Source organism: Ailuropoda melanoleuca, chromosome 8 (genome assembly GCF_002007445.2).
Source record: "Ailuropoda melanoleuca isolate Jingjing chromosome 8, ASM200744v2, whole genome shotgun sequence".
Taxonomy (NCBI): domain Eukaryota; kingdom Metazoa; phylum Chordata; class Mammalia; order Carnivora; family Ursidae; genus Ailuropoda; species Ailuropoda melanoleuca.
Genome location: NC_048225.1, coordinates 23,869,986 through 23,887,896, shown reverse-complemented (window position 1 = coordinate 23,887,896; position 17,911 = coordinate 23,869,986). Strand labels below are relative to the sequence as shown.

General features: G+C 52.3%; 1 protein-coding gene across 3 annotated transcripts in view; it reads right to left on the bottom strand.

Annotated features, from left to right (window-relative positions):
- Window positions 1-264: 264 nt before the first annotated feature.
- The window catches only part of KCNJ5 (potassium inwardly rectifying channel subfamily J member 5), a 29,097-nt gene continuing 11,450 nt past the window's right edge, over window positions 265-17,911 (bottom strand). The window contains exons 2-5 of one of the 3 annotated variants that reach the window (XR_004627095.1): window positions 9,647-9,740; window positions 8,044-8,991; window positions 1,294-4,774; window positions 265-1,171 (exon numbers count right to left, since the gene is read on the bottom strand). Coding sequence is in view for 2 of the 3 variants with exons in the window: in XM_019796888.2 (XP_019652447.1) it covers window positions 4,452-4,774; window positions 8,044-8,980 (1,260 nt within the window). In the remaining variant the exon portion in view is untranslated. Of the gene's footprint in view, window positions 4,775-8,043; window positions 8,992-9,646; window positions 9,741-17,911 lie in introns of all 3 variants that reach the window. The other 2 variants (XM_019796888.2, XM_002912693.4) reach the window with 2 other exon arrangements.

Here is a 17,911-nt window from a genome sequence, read left to right as displayed (position 1 = left end):
GAACCCACGCTGCTTACATTCCTTGCTCTCTACTTTGCTACAGGCTGAGCCCTGACCCCGGGTCCGGCTCTCCTCAACCCAGTCTCCTCCCACCTGTGCCCACACTCTCACCTCAAAGGTCCTCTAGATACGGAGGCTGCATTTCTAGACTAATGAGAACAAGAAGGACACCTTTGCTTATACTGGTAGTGAATTTGAACAGGAAACCGGAGGCCATCTATTTAAAATGGGAAAGAGCGTTCTGTAACATCAAATCCACTTTATTGGATGAATTTTTTTTTAGCAGTGCAAGAGTGTTCTCTTTAATAAGATTGACAAATCTTACACAGGGAGAAAGAGATTTGACACAGCGGCTTAAGGAGATGCGGTTAGCAAAAAAAAAACAAGCTGAGCAGACTAAGTGGCTTCTTCCAGAAAGCAATAATTCCCCATCTAATCTCTTTTCACAGCTCATTAATTCTCAAGGCATCAGAGAAAGGTGTTTCCCAATTATCCTGCCACAGGAGAACACTGCTGGTGGGTGGAGGTTGACGTTCAAAGCACAGCACAGAAATTGGTGATCTGAGGAGGTGGGGCTCTCCTTATTCCTGCCCCAGCTCCGGAGACGTCCTGGAGGTGGGTGTAATGCACACCGATGGCCTCCGTATTTGCTTGGGAGGAGCTTGGCTCACAGGCCCTGCCTATTATCATCTGTGGCCTTGAGCAAACTAATTAACCTCTCTGCACTTCGCTTCTCTCATTGGTAACAAGGGGTTACTAAGAGCTTCTCTGTAGGGTTTGAGAATTACATGCAATCCTCCAGGTGAGGTGCCTAACCCCCTGCTGGGCATGTTGCGGGCGCTCCGGAAAGGGCGTATGTGCTGAGAGGTGTTCAGGGCATCTTAGGAGACAACAGGCAACTTTTGGGGTGTGTGTGTGTGTGTGTGTGTGTGTGTGTCTGTTTTTGGCAATTTCAGCACAAAAATTTCAAGTTGCTATGGCTCTCATGTGAGACCGTGGTGGAGGCAGGCTGGAAAGCAGGACCCAGTTGTTACAGACGGTGAGCAAGGCGGGTTCTTCCCAGACAGACGCGGGCTTTTTCTCCTCCAACAAGGTCAACGGCTCAGGCCAGGATCTTCAAGCAGCAGAAGGAAATGACAGGACATGGGTTCTGGTGGCACATGGGTGGTCTCTGAAGGGGAGAGTCACGGGCAATACCCACTCTGCCTGGCCTGGAAACAGGGTCCAGGGCAATGCTGTCAACCCCCATCACGTGTCAGACTCACGGGGAGAGGAGAATTAGTGGCAACTTACCTTCTTCTGAGTTCTCAGGGGCTCCTCCCTTACAGGGGACGATTTCAGAGAGGGAGGTCTTGGAAGCGAAGACAGGAGGTTAGCTCCCAATGCCTTCAGGGACTGACCTTTGAGATCCTGCTTTGCGATTTGGGAGATGTTGAAGCCTATGGGAGTTACCAGTGGGCTCACCTTACAGACTGGCTTAGCTCCACTCTGTGACCCATCGGAAGCGATGGGGGGCTCGGAGCTCTGTAGCTCGGGGCTGTGACCCACGTGTGGCTGGGGTGCAGGTGATCCACTGGAACTCTGGCCCTCATTGGACTTTACATTGAGTAAGTGCATGTTTACACGAGAACTTCCAGAAAACTCTCTGAACGATGTTTCTAACTTCAGTTGTATCAACTGCACGTGAAGAAGGGTTTCCTTGGGATATGAAGGGCAGTCTTCCTGCACCTGGATTTCCGCGAGGGAAAGCAGCGAATGTGACTAATCCCAGTCATGTGGGCTCTGACCTCTCAGGGAGCTGGGGTGTATTGATCTCATCTGCTTCTCTCGCCTCTACGGCTTCGATGATTGGCAGAGACATGACAGGGCCTGGGTTCACGGAGCCCACAGCACAGTTAGAGAACTGGAGAGTGGCTCGCCCAGCCAGCTGGGGGCTGTTTTAGAGGCAGGTGTGAAGCAGGCCCTGAGCTCCAGTCCAGCTGTGGGCTAGCTTCACCTGTGGTGTCCCCACCCTTGCTTAGCTGCCTCACTGAGGGCTGTAACCCGCAGGCACTGATGGGTTTTGACTAAGGCCGGTTTTAGATCTGCCTTGGGGTGGGGGATGGGGTGCAAGGAAATAGTCCTGCTGGGCAAGCCCTGGGTCTTCCAGGAGGCCCCGGGGTGAGTACCGACACCCCCACACTGAGAGTTCCAGCTGTAGCTCCTCCTACCCCAGCTGTAGCTCCTCCCACCCCAGCTGTAGCTCCTCCCATCCCAGCTGTAGCTCCTCCCACCCCAGCTGTAGCTCCTCCATCCCAGCTGTAGCTCCTCCCACCCCAGCTGTAGCTCCTCCCACCCAGCTGTAGCTCCTCCATCCCAGCTGTAGCTCCTCCCACCCCAGCTGTAGCTCCTCCCATCCCAGCCGTAGCTCCTCCCATCCCAGCTGTAGCTCCTCCCACCCCCAAGGCATCCTATCTTCATAAGGGACTGCAGGCCCTAGATGCCTGATAGCATGCAGTTCCCCACCAGGGTGCTCAAGGCTGCCTTGTTCCCTTTTCCATGGGGGGCAGGATTCCAGTGCATTCCCCATTCCCTCCAGACCTGCTTCCCCACAGAAAAAATGCCTAGAATCAAGATTCAGCCCCGTGCCCCGGGCAGGAAGAGCCCCGCTTGCTCCCTGTATCCCTGCCCCTCCTCTCAAGACCCAGGCCACGTGTCCAAGCACAAGGATCCCCTTCCTCTGCTGTGACAGCCCCCCGAGAGGCAGTTCCCCACCTCAGCCTGCCTGCCTCCTCTCTCACCAGCCCCTGGACCTAGAACACCCAGCCTGAGGGCATGTGGGCCTGAGGTCCCAATGCCGTGCCCTTTGCTCGGCCTCACCCTCTGCCTCACTCTGCTGCATCTCTCACGCCCAGGGAAGGCACCTCGTAGCCAGCAGGAAAATGCTTCCGTTATCGAAGGCCAGCTGAGAGCTGTGAAAGTCATAATCTGTGACTCCATAATTCTGTGGCCAGGAAACGTTTGCAATCTGTCTCCAGGTCTAGGTCCACTAATCAGGAGCCTGTCTGCGGCAACACATACCAGGCGCGCCGCGTTGACAGGACAGTCGGCACCGGCCGCCCGTCCTCCTGGGCCTCCAGACTGGAAAAGAAAAGCCCTCTGCAACTTGTCCTTTTTAAGGCTCTGCTCTGCTCTTTTCTCTTTTCTCTCTTGAGGCTCCCCGGCTCCCCGATTCTCCCATGGATTGCCTTCACCCGTTTCCTCCCTTTCCCTCTTCTGAGGCTTCATCCGGGCTCTCCTGGCCCAGCCTGTGGGGAGCAGGCCCAGGGGCTTCTCTGCTGGCGCTGAAGGCCCGGTCACCCCCAGGAGCTCCCACCCCCACTGTGCCTCACATCTGCCTCCCCCCAGATAGGGGCGCTGAGCTGAAGTCAGAATATCTCCGCAATGTTTGGTGGGGATGCTTATTTTAAGCATTTAATTCCTTGCCCCTCTGTTTTTCTCCCCCCTCCCGGTTCAGTTCTGACTGGCTCATCTTGCCTTCGGAACCCCAGCTTTCTCCGTGGATCACACTCCAGGCTGAGGCGGTGGAAGAGAGCTACAGTGAAGGTTATAAGTACTTTGAGATTCTGGGGCCGAAAGTACCAGAAAAGAACAGGTCACTGGGTTCTTTGTTGGGTGGGAGCAGCGGGCCACGGTGTGGTCAGGAATGGCCAGGACGTGGCTGACGAGAGCTCTACGTGTGCCCGGGGGTGCGATGTGGCCCAAGCCACCTTCTGAGGGTCACTCTAAGGATATCGGTTATCTGGTAGGCTACACGTGACACGCGGAACACGACAGAGGAGACACACATGCTTCACAGATGCTTACGGACCACTAATGAAGGGCCTGGTCCTCCATAGCTCTCAGGAAGTGGACACTGGTCCGGGAGCCAAGAGGAACTGCCTGCATGAGTCGCGTGGACCCTGACCCATGAGGTCTGTGAGCTCACCCTAGGACCAGGGGGTGGCACTTCCAGGTGGGCAGAACCCACAACAAGCCTCAGGGCGGTAGGAATGAGGGGCAGGCCCTCTCTAGGTGTCAGCCCCTGGAGGAGAGCTGCTGGTTGGTCTTGAGACCCAAGGAGGGAGGTGACCCTGGCCAGTGGGCAGAGGGAAGTGTGTACAAAGACAGAGGCCGCCCTGTAACTCTCATTGTGGGGAACCCCATCCCAGCCTGGCCCTGAGCCGTGCTGACAGCAGCTGGCAGGAAAGAGGTCAGCACCACCTCAGGGGCCCAGGCGGGGGCCACCTGCTCAGGGAGGCCTGAGCTGGGAGCTTCCAGGACGGGATACACTGTTCCTCCCCACAGAGCCTTGATGGCTCCTGGGCTCCCCAAACCGCACCCTCAGCTCATTCACACCCTCCTCCCCCCGCTCTGCAGCCGGTACTGGGCTCAGAGGCCAGGGAGAGGAGGTTCTGGGGCGAGTACAGTCCTCACACGGAGCCCCTGTTCTCCCGGGACCCACTCAGACCCTCAGGCTCTTCCTCCCCCTCGTGCTCAGCCTCTGTATCCAGCTCTGTCTCAGCACAGCCCCCTGGCAGGGGCGGGCTAGGGAGGTACTGGAGGAGCCGGCCTTCCCGCTTCATTTCTGCCAGCTCCTTGGCACAGCAGCTGGGCGTGTTGGTCTCGTACGTGTCATGGAAGGTGTTGTAGTCCACCTCATAGAAACCCTTCTCCAACGTGAGGACTGGTGTGAATCGGTGGCCCCAGAGCACCTCTGTGTCCATGTAGGAGCTCCGTGCCTGGCAAGTCATGCCTGCGGGAACAGAGGGCACAGGTGTTAGCAGTGGCCACTGCCAGCCGTCCATCGTCCGTCGGGTCCAGCCGGCCAGCGAGCCAGCCAGCCGGCCCTGTTGTAGCTCTGCCTGCACTAAGCACCACGGAGGCGCGAAGCTGAATGAGACAGTGCTCGCCCTGAAGGAGCTCAAGGTCTGGTAGAGGCGGAAGATTAGAACCCAACATGCGAGGTTCTGGAGTAGGCTCCTGGAGACTGGAGTGGATGGTTCTGGAATAGCCAGAACCAGGGACATGGTTCCTGAGAACAGCGTTAAGGTCTAGAAGATTGAGACACAAAAGAGGCAGGGAAAGGGTTTGAACAAAGATAAATTCACATGGAGCGAATGTAGAGAAGCTGACAGTCTTGTAGGACACACAGGGATTGTTCTGGGCAGACACGTATGGGCAGAAGCCTTGCTCACGCTCTCTCTCTCTCTCTCTCTCTCTCTCTCTCACACACACACACACACACACACACACACACACACACNTTGCTCACGCTCTCTCTCTCTCTCTCTCTCTCTCTCACACACACACACACACACACACACACACACACACACACACCCCTTGGCTCCTTGATGGCAGCATGCTCCAATGCCTCCATTCCCTGTCTCCTCAGCTCTTGCTTGCCTATGTTATTTTTAGGTGTTGCTTTCTCTCCAGGGAGGAGAGCAGATTTGTTTATGGATGAGGGAGCCTCTGTGCTTGGGGTCACAGGAAAACAGTTTGCTGATATTTAATCTTCCGGCCAAGGAAGGTACTGGCATGTGCTCTCGGGAACGAATGAGAAGCTGGCTCCAGCTTCCCAGGGTGGGCTTTCTCTGGTGGGGGCCTCATGCACACCAGACCCAAGTGCAAGGCTACTTCCCACCCACTTGTGCTCCAGTGCTGGGCACCCCCGAGGTGCCCCCCACACCGTAGGCTTGCAGCCTGCTCTCTGTTCCCAGGGTGTGGCCTGGGCCAGGCCCTTCCACTCAGTCCTCCCCCATCATTGCCTGGCAGAGGCATAGAGGCCCGAGCTGGGCATTGATCAGCCGAAACCCAGACCAGGTGTCTGCAGGCTCGGGGGCCTTAGGAAAGACAGCGAGACCCCCACCGGAACCTGAGGGCCACAGCTCCTGGAGGCCTTCCTGTTCTGTTTCACCCCTTGGGATGTGGCAGTGCTCCCCCCACCAGCGAGAGACACCCCCCCCGCCCCCGTGTCCCTGGCAGTCATCTTCCCATGCGTTTGGGAAGGAAAGAAGCCCCTGTAGGGGCCAGGCACCGTGCTTTACGTATGATACTCCATCGAATCTTCTAACCCCCTCAACGACCCCGTGAGATGTACTATGCTCATTTTGCTGATGACTTAAGCAACTTGCCCAAACACACATGGGCCAGTTATGGCAGAGCCGTGAGAGTCCAAACTTAACCTGCGTCAACAGCACATGCTCGGCTCTGTGATGTGGCCACCAAGCCACTGAAGTCGTGGAGAAGAGAACAGATGTGGGTAGGTGCTTTCCTTCCCTTGTCTCCCAGGGCTCCCTGCAGTCAGGGCAAGGGAGGAGTTCAACTAGACAGGGCAGGGCACCTGGGGGCCACTGACTTTGAAGAATACTTAGGGGAGGGACCAGTTCAGCTGGGTCACCATCTGATCTCTCCACGGTGGGGGTGGCAGTGAGGGCATGGGGTAGTGTAAGGCACAACTCTCCTGTTTGTCCCCACATCTCTGACCTGACCCCTCCTCTGTGGCCTCAGAGTGGTTCTCTTCTCCCCAGAAACTCAGCTGGTGTTCTGATCCCAAGCCCTGCACCAAGGACAGCGTGATCTGTGGGCCCCCAGCTCTGCCGCAGGCTTCCTGCATCCTGACTGTCCTTGGCCCCAGGGGCTCCCTCGGCTGCCACCATATGCTGCCTGGCCAGGCTCCAGCTCCCAGCAGATGGCCAAGCAGCCCCCTCCGTGCCAGTCCCCGGAGCCTGCTGGCGCCCCCAGCCAGGTCCCGCAGGCTCCAGCTGAATAAGGAGGTCTGTGGATGCCCTCACTGATTTTCCCACGCAGCAACCAGCTTCCCGAGAGGTGAGGAAGGCTTGTTTGGCCATCTTTGTGACAGGCCCCTGAAATTTCAAATATCAAAATTTGTAAGTGAAAAGACCTGAATCAAACATGAAACTGGGTGACGCAGCGTCTGTGTCTGTTAAACGCGGCTGGCGTGGTCCTGTGGTGTCGTTCCAAGAATTAGAAAAATATGTATCATTCTGAGCCTGAGTGAGTTTTTCTACAAGTGTTCAGTCTACTGGGTGAAGAGCAGGCAAAAGACGGCAAGAGGAAGAAAAGGAATAAGAAGCGGGGTGCAGGGTGCCGCTGGAGGGCTCCTCTCCCCAGGAGTTCAGGCAGCAGTGGTGGGACTGGGGCCTCGTGCTCCTGCTGGCCATGGGCTCCCTTGGCCTTTGAGGAATGGTGGGAGCTCCTGGCTGCCAGCTGTCCGTGAGGGCTGGCTGCTGAGCAGGGAGGCGCCGGGCTGGCCACGAAGAGGTCATGTGCTTGGGCACATGTAGAGGCAGATGTACTGTTTTCGGCTGGTCCCGTGTTCACTCAGCCAGCCTTCCCCAGGGAAGCTCGGGGCAGCCTTCTCCGGAGGGCAGGCAGCCAGAAGAGCTGCTCCCACAGGCCTGGGGCATAGACAGCTCTTCAAAAAGAGGATTCCGTGACTTTGGGAAACCTCGTGTTTGGGAAATGCCACACACTAGCCTCTTCTCACAGAGTGGTTCGTGGCACGTAGAGACACCACGAAGTCCTGCTGTGAAGAAGCCTGTGCACCCTGTTTCACTGTATTTCTCAATACAGGGGGAAGACACATGCCCCAGGATGGGGTGGGGCAGGGTAGCCCGTTGAAAGCAAGGGCCAGCTTTGGGGTCCCCTGCCTTCACAGGCATCCTGGCTCTATGACTTGCTCTTGGACAAAACTAGACCAATACCTTGCTTATCTGTGCCTCTGTTTCTCTATCTGCAACCTGAACATCATCTCACAGGGGGTGTGAAGGCATTAAGTGCAATGCTATATGTTTAAAGTTTAGAACTATGTCCAGAAGTTAGAGGATGCAGTAAACATTAGCTGTTGTTATTACTCTGTCTTGATTGAATAATGATACCCCTCAGATCACCATTACAGATTGGGCTGGCTGAGAATCCCAGGATTCTCCAGTCCTGGTGGCCTAAGCTCCCAGCATGTGGGAGGGTTCTGTGGCCAAGGAGGATAAAGTGTCTTACCTGTTGCCTCCACCATCCCTTCTAGAATGACCACGACTTCAAACTCCTCCTGATCCAGCTGGGCCCGAGACATCTCCCAGAAAGGGCTCTTCTCGTTGATCTCGTGGGAGATGATGAGTGGAGACACCAGGAAGAGACGGTCATCCCCAGTGTCGAAGCCCACGTTGATGTCCGTCTGGTTCAGGGGGATGAACTCCCCTTCTTTGGTCTGCCGGGACTTGATGAGCTTGGCACGGATGGAGGCCTCCACAATGTGGGAGTTGCGAAGGTCACCCACCCGGAACATGAGGCAGAGCTTCTCATCCCTCATGGAGATGACCGCGTTGTTGGAAAACATGAGGGTCTCTGCTCTCTTCTTTGGCTGACTGATCTTGACGAACATGCACCCTACCATGAAGGCATTGACGATGGAGCCAAGGATGGCCTGGACCAGGAGAAGTATGATGCCCTCTGGACACTTCTCTGTGATCACCCGGAAGCCATACCCAATGGTGGTTTCAGTCTCAATGGAGAACAGGAAGGCAGACACAAAGCCACTGAGGTTTTCAACACAAGGGATCCACTCCTGGTCACCAACATGGTCCAGATCACCCCGGATGTAAGCAATCAGCCACCAAATGAAACCAAAGAACAGCCAAGTGATGGTATAGACCATGGTGAAGACAAGCAGGTTGAAGCGCCATTTGAGGTCCACCAGGGTGGTGAAGAGGTCGCTCAGGTACCGGTAGGTTTCTTGGACGTTGCCATGATGGACGTTGCACTTGCCACTCTTTTCCATGTAGCGCTGGCGGGGCTTCTTGCCTTCCGCTAGCAGGCGAGTACGGTCAGTGGCGATGGGGAGGTAATCGCGGGCCTGTTTGGGAATCTTCTTCGGGTCCCTGGGAGTGACTCCAATCTCCATATCCTGGTTCATAGCATTCCTAGAATCGCCAGCCATGGCTGGGATGCCTTAAGATAAAAAAGACATCATCCGTGAAGGGGACTGTGCTGATTCACAGACACACAAGACTTCAAGGTCACTCCTGCCTCTGTGCTCTCAAAGGCTCTCGTCTAGTGAAGAGTGGAACCGACTGCAGAGTTCTCAAAGGCAGGGACCATGGTTTTATATATTATTTGCTCGTATCCCTGGTGCCTACGACAGGTTCTAGCATATAATAGCAGCTCAACAGTTGTTTGTTGCCTAAGTTAATGTGTAGTGCAAACCACACGTTGTGTTGAAAGGATTTAAGAAATCTGGGAGCAATTAAAAAAATAATTATCGCAACAATTTATTAAGTGCCTGCTCTCGTCCATGCATGATACACAGACTTGTCACTTGTTAAGGCAGCAACCGGTTGGAGTTGGAGCTTGATCTCCACTGATTGCTTATGCATCATGCTTATTTCTAGAAGTCTCTCCCCCTCCCTTAGAAGGTAAGCTCCACGGGGCACAGTTGTGTCTGTTTTGTTCCCTCATACATTCCAAATACCCAGAGGGTAGCCGGGGAACATACTGTGTACTCAAAAAAAGCACTTGTTGAATAAATAAATGAATAAATAAGAAAATAAATAAGAGTCCCAAAGAGGTAAGTGGTTAAGTGATACCTGGGCCACCAAACACTTACCTGGCAGAGCTGATATCTGGGTTCTTGCTCATGGGGCCCAGAGCCTGAGGTTTTTTCTTTATAACTCCCTTTCTCCTTTCTTTGTGTCTCAGATCTTAGCAGCAGACAGAAAGGAAAAGGCAGTGAGTGTCTGATTCACCATGTGGTCACTCCTGCTGTCTGAGGGGGGAGTCTGTGGCTGTCTGAGCACTTACTGATATGACAAATCGTTATGTAGACCCACCATTAAAAATCTGGACACAGTAATTCCCTGCCCTCTAAAAAACTGAAATGGACGAGATATTAATGCCTCTAAGGATTTCAAAAGGGCTGTAAACTTATATGTGGGACCAAAAACAAACAAATGAAAGCCAAATTCGCAGATACGGAGAGCAGGTTGGTGGTTGCCCGGAAGAGGGTGTACGGGGCGAGCGAAATGGGTAAGATGGTCACAGGGTACAAACTTCCAGTTGTAAACTAAGTCCTGGGGATGTAATGTATAGCGTGGCGATTATAGCTAACAGTAGCGTGCTGTATATCTGAAAGATGCCGAGAGGGTAGGTCTTCAAAGTCTTCATCATGAGAAAAAAATTATAATTATATGCGGTGCCGGATGTTACCTAAATTAATGGTGGTGATCATTTCGCAAAACATACCTATATCAAAGTCATTATGTTACACACCTTAAGCTAATACAATGTTACATGTCAGTTATCTCAATAAAATATCTCGATAAAAAAATAACTTTAAAAAAAGGCTGTACCATGTTTTGGAGTATATGCCGTACTTGAAAGAAACACCCAGACACCTGTAATCGTCTGCTGTTTTTCTGATATTCTGCTCACTCCCGTTGAAAATACTTTAAGACTCTGATGCAGCTAGGAAAGACCACGAGAATCTCCACAGCTAATATCACAGCTTAAATTTCTGAGCGTTCACGAGCCAGGCACTGTGCTAAGGAATTTATATCCATTAGCTCATTTATAATCCTCACAACAAAGGTATCAGAGAAGTACTGCTATTATCCCTCCAATCTTCAGGCAAAGACGAGAAAACTCAAGCAGTTTGTTCAGTGTCTGAGTTAGGGTTTGAATCTAGGCTTCTCTGGCTCCAGCCTGGGGTCTCCCAGTACCCACCATACAGAGGCCAGCAGACATTGCTGTTCCATGGCTCCTGCTTAGACAGAGAAGGTGGTCGCTCCAGAAAGTTCTAGGGGCTTCTGATCCTGGGGGAATTCACCTGAGGGGATGCTATGACTCAGCCCTTCATCTTTATAAGCAAGCTTGTCTTAATTTCACAGGTAGTCCCTCTCCCTGGAAAGTGTCCCTGATGGAACAACCCGGATGAATGTTCTATAAGCCATGCAGGAAGATTTCACCCATCGTGGAAACTCAGATGATCCTGGCAGACCTTTATCTTTGCTGCCTTGGTGGTTGTGGTGATTTCAAGGTAACCTTTGAAATATCATATTGAAGGGTCATCCGAAGGGCTGTTTGTCTCGGACGTCTGTTGGCCATTTCCCATTCTGCACAGGGCCACTTGCTCCCCGCCCCCACATGGCAGTTACAAAGATAAATGAAACGGGAAGCAGGATACTTGGTGCTCTTTGCAGAATCCCAAACATGATTTTTCTCTGCCCCTAGGTCGGAGACTGTTTACAGAGAACTCAGGGATGCCCAGAAAGGGGAAGAAATGCCGCTACTCCCTATGCCCTGGGGGCTCCTGGGGACCCCAGCTGTTGGAATCCACATTGGTGTTTGGGGGGCCTCCCCAAGCCCCTGGTGTTGGGCAGGGCAGGCCCATTGCTGCCAAGAATGAGTCACTGGTTAGGGCACCTGGCAAAGCACATTCTGCCCTCAGCTCTTCCAGAGAAAGAGCTTTTTTGCTGATTTTCTGCACTGTTTCCTTCTTTATTTTTAAATATACTTTCATATGTTCTTGTAGGAGAAAGCCTTGCACTGTCCTAGAGACGGAGAAAGGTTTTCTAGGACACCTCAGTCAAGATGTGAGAATTTTTTTGTGTCCAGGAGACAGGGAAAGGCTTCACTTCTGATTTGATATTGGCATCCATCCTCCAAGTGTGCTAGAATCATCGGCAGAAGTTCTTCCTCGCTCAGCCCAGGGTGAGACCTGGGTTCTGGCTTAGCTTCCAAGAAACGTGTTCTGTGACCCAAGGAAAAATAGTCTTCATTTTCTTTGCCTCAGTTTACTCTGTTATAAACCCCAGATAATATTTTCTGCCATTCCAGCCCTGGGGCCATTATGAGGATCTAGGGCAAGACTGTATGAATACAAACGTAAGTATAAATATACATGTAAATATATATTCATAAACTCTTCCTTGAAGTGAAACTTTATGCAATGCCCCTCTAAACCCTATTTTAGGGATGAGGAAAGAGACACAGAGCCTCTAAGTCAAGTATCTAAGGCCCCAGTGGGTCGCTTGCAGGGCGGGCATCAAGCTGACAGGTATAGAACCTCTCCTCCCCAGATTTCTCCCTAAGAGTAAGTGAAATGCCCACTCTAGACATCTTGGCCTCCAGTGCTGTGAGCCCATTATCTCAAAAGAATTTTCAGGGACAATGGAGATGAGCTTTTGAATCAGATTTTCAAGATATATTCTATTCATTTATGTACCCATTCAGCAAGCATTAGTTGAGGAACCGTGAATGTCCAGCTTCTGTGCTAAGAGCTGGAGATGCAGCAGTGAATAAGACGAATGCAAACCCAGCCTTCGTGTGGTTTATAGTCTAGCAACTTCCCCCTTTGCTCCCAGGTGTCTGAGCAGAACTGCCTGCGGGGAGAGAGGCGGGGGAGAGGCTTTGGGCTGGAGTAGGCAAGCCAAGGGTGACAGCTGCTGTCTGCAGGACCAGGGAAAGGCACTGGCGGGAGCAAATCCCATTAAAGCTCATCAAGCCTGGTGCTGCCGTTCATCTGGAATCCTCTCCTGTGTCTGGGACTAGGAAGCCGTGCCCAGACATGATTAGAACTCTTGGGAAGACAGAGCCTGAAGCCCAGCAGAGTGGTTTAAACTCTTTGATATAGAAACACAAATGGAGAAAGAATCAAAAGAGGCAAAATCAAAGGAAGTTGTATTTTAGGTGATGCATGAGTGAATCTGACATCCTTTTAAGTGGACCTCTGTATTAAGAATTCCCAAACACACCCGCCACACATACAGTGTAGAAAGCCCTGTGTCATGGGGGTGCTTTTTCTAGAAAGTCAGGAGCCTGTGGACACAGCATCTTGATAGAAACTGCAATTGGAAGTCAGCAGGGTATCTTGAAGGGAGCACGGGGCTAGGAGTCTTTTTTTTTTTTTTTTTTTTAGAGAGAACATGCAGGGGGGTTGAGAGAGGAGGGGCAGAGGGAGAAGGAAAGAGAGGATCTTAAGCAGGTTCCACATTCAACGCCCAGCACAGACCCAGATGTGGGGCTCGATCTCACGACCCTGAGATCATGACCTGAGCCAAAATAAAAAGATGGACATTTAACCGACTGAGCTACCTAGGCACCCCTGGGAGTCTTGTTTCAGATTCAATTTCCCTACTGCAAAAATGAGGATAGCAGACATCCTTAACAACTTCTTCCTTTCTCTCTTATATTTGCTGGGTCAATGTCTGCTTCCCGGGGATTTGGGATACGGGATGAGGTTGGAGGAAGGGTAATGGAGGAGAATATACTCCTATCTCAAACTAGATATTTGTATGCTGTTCTACAGGAATCTATATGCCTGTACTGGTTGTTAAAATATGAAAACAATCCAAAGTGGTTGCCCCAAAGCCCTCAAGGACCTTCAAGATTAGCAGGAAAACATTAAAAGTGTTATCAAAGGAGTATGTGTCAGGTATAGAGAAGGATCCCACAGGGCAGCAGAACTCAAGATGCCCCCACAATTCCTGCCCCCGAAATAAACTCCCTGTATATGCCCCCGGACCTGGGGATGGGATACTCACTCCCATGATGAGGCTATGTCACAGCATAGCTGACTTGAAGTCTGCGGTGAGCCAGACCTAATCAGGGAATCCCTGAAGGGGACTGGGCTTGCCCTGAAGCAGGTGATCAGAAGCATGAGAGGAATGAGATGAGAGGGAGAGGCTTTTTGCTAGCTGTGGAGATGGAGAGGGACGCGTGGCAAGGAATGCGGTGACCTCTCGGAGCTGACAGCACCCCCTGTGACAGCCAGCAAGGAAACAGGGACCTCCTCCTATGATCACCGAGAACTAAATTCTGCCCCAACCACAGCAGCTAAAGTTCCAGAGGAGCGTGCAGCTTGCTGACCCCTGGCTTTCAGCCTTGTGAGACCCTGAGCAAAGAACACAGTCATGGCATGCCTGGGCTTCTTACTTACGAACCCCGAGCCAAAAAGTGGGTGTTGTTCTAAGCCATTTAGTCTGTGGTCATTGGCCATGGCAGAAATAAAAGTCTAACATAGAATAGAAGGGGGAACCAGGTAATAGTTAGGAAAGCTGACTCTGGCATCAGAGTGCTCATCTTCCGATTTCACCTTGAGCTGAGGGACTTTGGGGGACGTTACTGCTCTAAGCCTCAGTGACTACTTCTGCAAAATGGGGATGTTGACTGCGCCAACCAAGGAGGGCTGCGGGGGAAGCTGAATGAAGGCGCATGCTCAATGCTGGCCGCCGCTCCGATTTATTTTCCAGCCACGGCTGGAGTTGTGGGGGTGGGACAGGAGATCTTCGAGCAATTCGGGAGTGCCTGGTGTGGGTCAGCATCCTGCTTCCACGGCCTCATTGACTCCACGGGGAGGTACTGTCTTATTCTACGAAGAGGGAAACTGGGGGAGAGCTTAGATAACTCGCCCACAGTCACACAGCGGCTGCAGGACGCTCTCTAGAACCCACCGTGGTTGCAATGCGTGAGAATCGCTGCGGGGAGAGGAGTGTCCAGCTCGCTCCAGTCTCTCTGGGATCTCCAAGAGGCTGTGCCTGAAGAACTTTCTAAGAACTCTCTCGCCCGTGGCTCTTCTATGCGGATGCAGAGGCTGGTCTGGTGCTAAGATTAAGGGGGCTCTGCCCTGCAGAGGCTGGATCCTCTGCTCCTCTCCTCCGGGGTCCCCATGGGTCCCCTCCCTCGGTCTGGAGGCAGGAGCCAGAAGAAGAAGGGGGGCGTGACCCAGACAGGGGAGCCCCGGTGCAGCGGGGATCTGTGAGTCCCTAGAATTGGGGGGGTGCCTGCAACATGGGGTTGGGGTCCCCCCGGGGGGGTCCAGCACAACCCCAGCCACCTTCCCACTGCCGATCTCGGAATGAGACCAGGGGCTTTCCGTGACCCTCCTTTTCTCAGCAGCCTGACCAAGGACAAAATGTTGGAAACTGCAATTTTGTCCTCTGCCTTATAGTTCCCTGCCAGCCATGGCAGCTGCCCTTCCTGACCTCGGAACTAGCGGCTGGGGAGGCGGGGAGGGCTGGGGGAGAGCAAGACCCCACCAGCTCCCAGCCCAGAAGCTCGGGTCCAAGCCCCACTTCGCCAAGGAGGGGGGTCAGCCGGTGGCCCCAGCCCCCCAGTCCCTGTACCCAAACCACACTGATGGGCTGGCTCTGGCCAGGGGGTCAGTCCTAGTTTCCTGGCTTTCAAAATTACCATCCTTTAAAAAACAAAGAAAAAAACCTCAGTGCATTCTGAAGTCTACTGGCAGAAGAGCTCAAGAGTAATAAATCTTTAAAAACCCATCGGGTATTTTATTTTAAAGCCCAGTCATTTTGTAGCTACTATTTGTTCTTATCAACTTAGGTGGGAACCTAGTCTTTAATTCCTGGCTGTTTTGTGGTTTTATTTTTTGAACCCGAGTTCAAAAACTATCTGGGTGATAGCACATGAGATAGTAAGTGTGAAAGCCTATTGGAAACTGTAACACACGGATTCCTTCCTTCCTTCCCTCCTTCCCTCCTTCCTTCCTTCCCTCAATCAGTGAACCCCCCCCCCCCAGTAAGGTCACTACAAGTTCTCACTCTGCTGGGCCCTGGGGGCAGGACGAGGTAGATCGCACTTCATCAGCTTTCCTGTGCTTTCCAGTCCCAGAGATCTTGTTAAAATGCAGATTCTGATCAGGTTGGTCTGGAGCTCCTGGAGTCCTGCATTTTATCGAGGAGCTCCCAGCCCTGTTAATGCCGCTGGTCCTCTGAGTCGCGAGGCTTCTCCACGGTGGGTGCACATTGCAATCAGCCGGAGCTGGACCCCATGCTGATGCCTAGGTCCCACACCCAGAGACCCTGAACCAGGGGATTCGAATAGCAATTGATATTGGAGACCACTGCTGTTTTTTCTGCCCTCTGGGGGTCACGGTCTGGTGGGGAACACACAGGCCAACGGCCGGCCAGCGCAATAGAGAGTGACAGAGAGACCAAGTTCTTATTTTGGCTTCACCACAGTGAGTGAGGAAGGATCTGGAAAGACTCTGTGGAGAAGGCACGTGGTGAGTGCGGTGAGCGGAGCCTGCTTGCGGTGAGAAGCTCCTGTACTGAGCTCCTGAAGTGCCGTCTCTGGGCTGGTGATTTTTATGCATTGTCGCATTGAATACTCAGCTAGGTCTGCCCCTGAGGTTATGGGTCCTAAGCCCTGCAGGGTTTGACCACGCTGTCAGTGGATCTGAGCCTTGGTGGGGGTCAGGCCTGAAATGCCTGACCTGGGAGACTGCCAGAGGGACACACGCCTGGTTTGTGTCATGAAACCAATTCATGATTTGCTGCTGTGTTGCCCGACGTGCCCAGGCTGCCCGGAGCCATTTCCCTTTTCCTCCCGAGGGGGCTGTACCTTCCATCCACCCTCCTGCTTGCCTTCAGAGTGCCTCCGGCTGTGGCTTTCAGCGCCTCCTTGACTTTTTCCAACAAGGCAACATTTGCCTCTCATGAGCACCTAATTGTTCCAAGGAGACAGGGTGTCCACACATCCCGGCTAACACCTGTTCAGGTGTAATCCCCGAGTGCTTCTTCCGCTCCCAGAAATGTCTGTGCTGATGAATGGATGAAGAAGATGTGGCACGTATGTACAACAGAAGATTACTCGGCCATCACAAAAACCGAAATCTTGCCATTTGCGACAATATGGATGGAACTAGAGGGTACTATGCTAAGCAAAATAAGTCAGTCCGAGAAAGACAATTATGATCTTACTTATATGTGGAATTTAAGAAACAAAAGGGCACAGGGGAAGGGAGGAAAAAATAAAACAAGATGAAATCAGCTAGGGAGACAAACCATAAGAGACTCTTAGTCATAGGAAACACACTGGGGGTTGCTGGAGAGGAGGGGGGATAGATGGGGTAACTGGGTGATGGACATTAAGGAGGGCACGTGATGTCATGAGCCCTGGGTGTTATATAAGACTGATGAGTCACTGAACTCTGCCTATAAAAGTAATAATACACTATATGTTAGTCAATTGAGTTTAAATTTTTTAAAAAGAGAAGAAAAAAAAAGAAGAAAAAGAAATGTCTGTCTTTGGACAATATGACCCCTTACAAGGAAGAGACAGCTAACCAGCAGCCACGGCTTCCACCAAGAGTGATTCTCGCTCATCCCAAGTGTGTCTGCCTCTGCCAGGTGTGGGGTGAATACCTGAACTTTCCGGCTGTGTGGGGGGGCATGTGCGGCGGTAACCAGAACCTGCAAGGTTGGTACCAAACTCCGGTGTCTACGAAGCTCAGGGAGTGGGGGGGAGGCTGGACTGGCTTCTTTCGACACATACACACTGTGACGTGCTCATTATATTGGTCGTGTACAGATAATATCCCTTCTCCCGTTTTTTATTCCAATCTAAGCTCTGCTTTAGACCTTCATTTTCAGATTTGTGATAGAGAAAAAGATTTAGAGATAAAATTCTCTTTATTCTGGGTAAAGCAATTATATGAGCAGATAAGTACAATCAAAATGTGCTCTGGGTTTGGGGGGCCCGACAGGGAGTGATGGGGACAGAGGTGAGGTGAGCCTCCTTGTCCAGCAAGAGCTCATGGCTGCTGCGATAAGACCTTCCTCTCTCTTTTTCCAGAAAAGCTAGAAGTGAAGACTTTGAAGCCTTAAATTTTTTTTTCAACATTGACCAGTAATTCGACAATTTTTGAACGAGCGAGTTAATCAAGGAAAATATATCTGCGAGTCAGCTTCAGTCTGTCAGCTGCCAATTTATACTTCGGGGCTACTGAGTTGGGGACAGGCTTCTTCCTCACATGGACACGTCGGATTGGACTTTGAGTTATGCTGAGCAGGGTGTGAAGAGCTGTGGTAGCGCCAAAGAATTCTCCTCGTTAGGGGCGCCTGGGTGGCACAGC